The sequence below is a fragment of the Camellia sinensis genome, chromosome 10 (genome assembly GCF_055761805.1).
Source record: "Camellia sinensis isolate YWXY chromosome 10, ASM5576180v1, whole genome shotgun sequence".
Taxonomy (NCBI): domain Eukaryota; kingdom Viridiplantae; phylum Streptophyta; class Magnoliopsida; order Ericales; family Theaceae; genus Camellia; species Camellia sinensis.
This window is the reverse complement of record NC_138970.1, coordinates 24,818,446-24,822,160: the sequence shown is the minus strand read 5'-3', so window position 1 is coordinate 24,822,160 and position 3,715 is coordinate 24,818,446. Positions and strand designations below refer to the sequence as shown.

Sequence of the window (3,715 nt, the reverse complement as noted above, 5' to 3'; positions counted from 1 at the left end):
TTTTAACCTAGAAGAGTCATTACAAACGATTCAATCTAGAGCTGGTCAACAAATGTCAACTCTTACTGGCTTCTTTGCATATTGTGCTGCCAGTGAAGATGAATGTCCATTCACTTATCAAGAATTTCCATAACATTTTGTTTGGCTCAAGTCAGAAAAAAGATGGAAATCAAGAGAAAGGGGATATGCAATTGGTAGAATGTACTTTGCTAGCCCTAATTGTGGTGAAAGATTTTATCTACGTTTGTTACTAACCGTTGTCAAAGGACCAAAGTTGTTTCAGTCTTTACGCACGGTCGATAATGTTGTGCATGATACATTTAAATTAGCATGTGTTGCAAGGGGGCTTTTAGAAGATGATGAAGAATGGAGACAATGCTTGAAAGAGGTTGCAGTTATAAAAATTGGATATCATTTGAGGAGATTGTTTAGTATTATTCTCACCTAGTGCTCTCCACTAAATCCATGTGCATTATGGAATCAATTTCCAACGCATATATGTAATGATCTTGCACATAAGATTTGTACATTGTTTGTCATTTCTAAACCAACTGAGGCTCAAATTGAAGATTATAGTCTCCATCTTTTGAATCAAATGCTTCATGAATCAGGAAAAAGTTTAATTGACTTCCCACCCATGCCACTACCTACTGCAAATTGGAGTGTAGTAGTTAGTAATCGATTGATATTTGAACATCAACAACTGCAAAGTGAGGCACAACATGCAGATCCACAAATTACTATTGATTGTCTTAATAATGGACAACGGAATGCTTATAATACAATCTCTTCTTTAGTTTTTCAAAATAAAGGAACTGTTTTCTTTCTGAATGGGGGTGCTGGAACAGGGAAAACATTTCTGTACAATACGATTGCATTAAAATGTCGCAGCCTTGGGCATATCGTTGTTACTGTGGCTTCGTCTGGAATTGCATCATTGTTACTGGTAGGAGGTCGCACTACACATTCAACATTTTCCATCCCGTTAGATGTCTTGGAAAATTCACTTTGTGGGTTTAGCAAACAATCATTACAAGCTAAGTTATTTAGAGAAACAAAACTCATAATTTGGGATGAAGTTCTTATGCAACATAAACATTGTGTTAAGGCGGTTGATCGTACATTGAGGGATATTTGTGATAGTGAAAATCTATTTAGGGGTATTACTGTTGTTCTTGGTGGAAACTTTCGACAAATCTTACCAGTTATACCCAAAGGAGTTCGTGAGCAAATTGTGAATGCATCATTAAGACACTCTGTTCTATGGAAGCATATATATATCTTGACTTTGGATTTGAATATCCGCTTGAATCATGAAGGCCATGAAAATGCTAATTTTGCAAATTTCTTGATGGAGGTAATACTACTTTAACCTATATTATATGTGTGTATTTTAAATTAATAAATTGTGTTTACACTTACTTTTTTATTGATTTTACTTTTTTTTTAGATTGGGACCAATCCTCAAGAAATCGTTAACCTTCCATCAACAATACACAAATGTCAAGATTTGAATGAATTACTCTCTACAGTTTATCCACAATTGAATATGATAGAGACGTCAACCCCAACATTTTCAACTGAACGCACAATTCTGTCTGCGCGTAACGATGATGTCAGTGACATTAATACTACTGCGTTGAATATCTTTCCAGGGAGATTATATACTTATCTTGCAGTAGATAAAATGTCTGAAGATAATGAAATTGATCCTACCATTACAAATAGATATCCTAATGAATATTTAAATTCATTGGATCCTCCTGGGTTGCCAACTTTTAAGTTAGAGTTAAAAGTGGGTTGTCCTATAATATTGTTGAGAAACATTAAACCGAAAGATGGACTATGTAATGGTACAAGATTGATGGTTACTAGGTGCGGCACTCGCATAATTGAAGCTCAAATTTTAACTGGAGAAAATTTTGGAAATTTGGCATTCATACCAAGGATATCTTTGACACCATCTTCTTCAGAAATGTCTTTCCAAATGACAAGACGTCAATTTCGGGTCCGATTGGCATATGCCTTGACCATTAATAAATCTCAAGGACAATCTGTGAAATTTGTTAGGGTTGATTTGCGTATACCAGTGTTTAGCCATGGGCAATTATATGTGGCATTGTCTAGATGTACATCCTTTGATCGTATAAGTATTCTCCTCCCTAAAGATAGTTTGGATTCTACTACAAATATTGTTTATCCTGAAGTGTTGCTATAGTATTCTATGCAGATTAAATGACGTTTTATTAGAAGGTAACCATGTAGATTTATTTCCGTTGATTATATAACTTTTTAAAAAATTTCAATTTAATAATAATTTGAAATTTGGACTTTTGTAGGATTTGACCGAAAAATCTATGGAGCTTAAAATGAGAAACACGACTAGATTGCTTCAATGGGGATGTAATAAGGTAATTTCAATCTCAAAGTATTTTGACATGTATATTTCCAACAAATGTACTAATCTATATTTTTTTTGTTTCCACAAATTACCAGATTGTTGTGCGTATTCCTCATTGGGGATACATAAAAGTTGATACAAAGATTTTTTGGACAGTAATGAGGAGGAAGTTTGGGCAAACACATATTTGAAGACATGTTATTGACACATCTTTTGTAAAGCATACATATTTTTGGTGTATGACATATTAGTGACACATCTTTTGTAAAGCTTTAACCCACTTTTTATAAAGTTTTAACCTACTCTTTTGGTGTATGACAATATAACTTTATTTCTGTTTTTTGTTCAGTGTTTATACTTTTTTTTACTGCCTTTTATATTTTGATATGCAATATAACTTTAAATCTTATATGTTTGTTTCTTAATTTGCATTAAGATTAGGGGGAGTTGTTATTTTATTTGAGTTTTGTAGAGCATGTAATACAAGCAAAATTGTTATAAGTTCTTTAAGAAGAAAAATATTTCAATATATTTTTTCAGTATCTTTATCAAAAAATGACACAAACTTTATAAATTTCAACATAATACGTATAAATTATAACTGCATTTTAATCTTCAAATTATTTACACCGTGCCTTGAGGCACAGGCATACGCTAGTATCTATATAATTTGAGAAGAGAAGGAAGATCAAAGAGACAGAGAGGGGAGTGGTAAAGTCCAACAAAGAGGGAGAGAGAGAGAGAAGTCGTGATCAAATTCGCGTTTCTCTCACATCAAACTTGTGATTCTTCTACGAATTTGAGTCAAAAGCGCAAAATTACGCTTCCGAGGAAGAATCGTGAGCAACTTGAACGATTCCTGCTACTAAGTTTTAACCTTTAAAGCGATGTGTTTCACAAAACAGGGATTTGAGGAATAAATTTAAAATAACTTGTATGTGGTAAAAAATGATTTAAAAGAACTCAAATTTGGCAAAAAAACAATTTCTGCTCTTCCCTCGTTTTCAATCTCCTGAAATGAGGATAGTTGAGTTGTTTCAAACACAATAATCAATTTAAGTCTGCATCTTTCATTTCTACATTTGCCATCAAAACACTGCCTTCAAATGTGAATGCATTACTCTAACATTGGCAAGTCAGAGACACTTGTTCAAAAAATCACACACAACATATGGTGAGACTATCCAATATTTAAATATAACAGATAAATAAAGATCCGATAACCTTTGTTAGTTGAGTAAAATCAACCATTCAATCAGGCTCCAAACTTTAGATATTACAATTTGTTACATGTAGATATGCATTTAAATGTGT

The 3,715-nt window shown here is 33.0% G+C and overlaps 1 protein-coding gene across 1 annotated transcript; it reads left to right on the top strand.

Moving 5' to 3' along the window:
• The first annotated feature begins 595 nt into the window (after positions 1-595).
• Positions 596-2,592, top strand: LOC145800233 (ATP-dependent DNA helicase PIF1-like). The gene is made up of 3 exons (XM_082889890.1): positions 596-1,357; positions 2,340-2,411; positions 2,497-2,592. Exons 1-3 carry the CDS (start codon positions 596-598, stop codon positions 2,590-2,592), a joined length of 930 nt encoding a protein of 309 aa, XP_082746016.1.
• The last annotated feature ends 1,123 nt before the right edge of the window (positions 2,593-3,715 follow it).

Excerpts from the sequence above, each read along its gene's own strand:
- LOC145800233 (XM_082889890.1), top strand. The coding sequence starts at position 596 with ATGCTTCATGAATCAGGAAAAAGTTTAATTGACTTCCCACCCATGCCA. Across the intron at positions 1,358-2,339 it reads TTGCAAATTTCTTGATGGAG|GATTTGACCGAAAAATCTAT; the intron begins GTAATACTACTT and ends GGACTTTTGTAG. Across the intron at positions 2,412-2,496 it reads TTCAATGGGGATGTAATAAG|ATTGTTGTGCGTATTCCTCA; the intron begins GTAATTTCAATC and ends ACAAATTACCAG.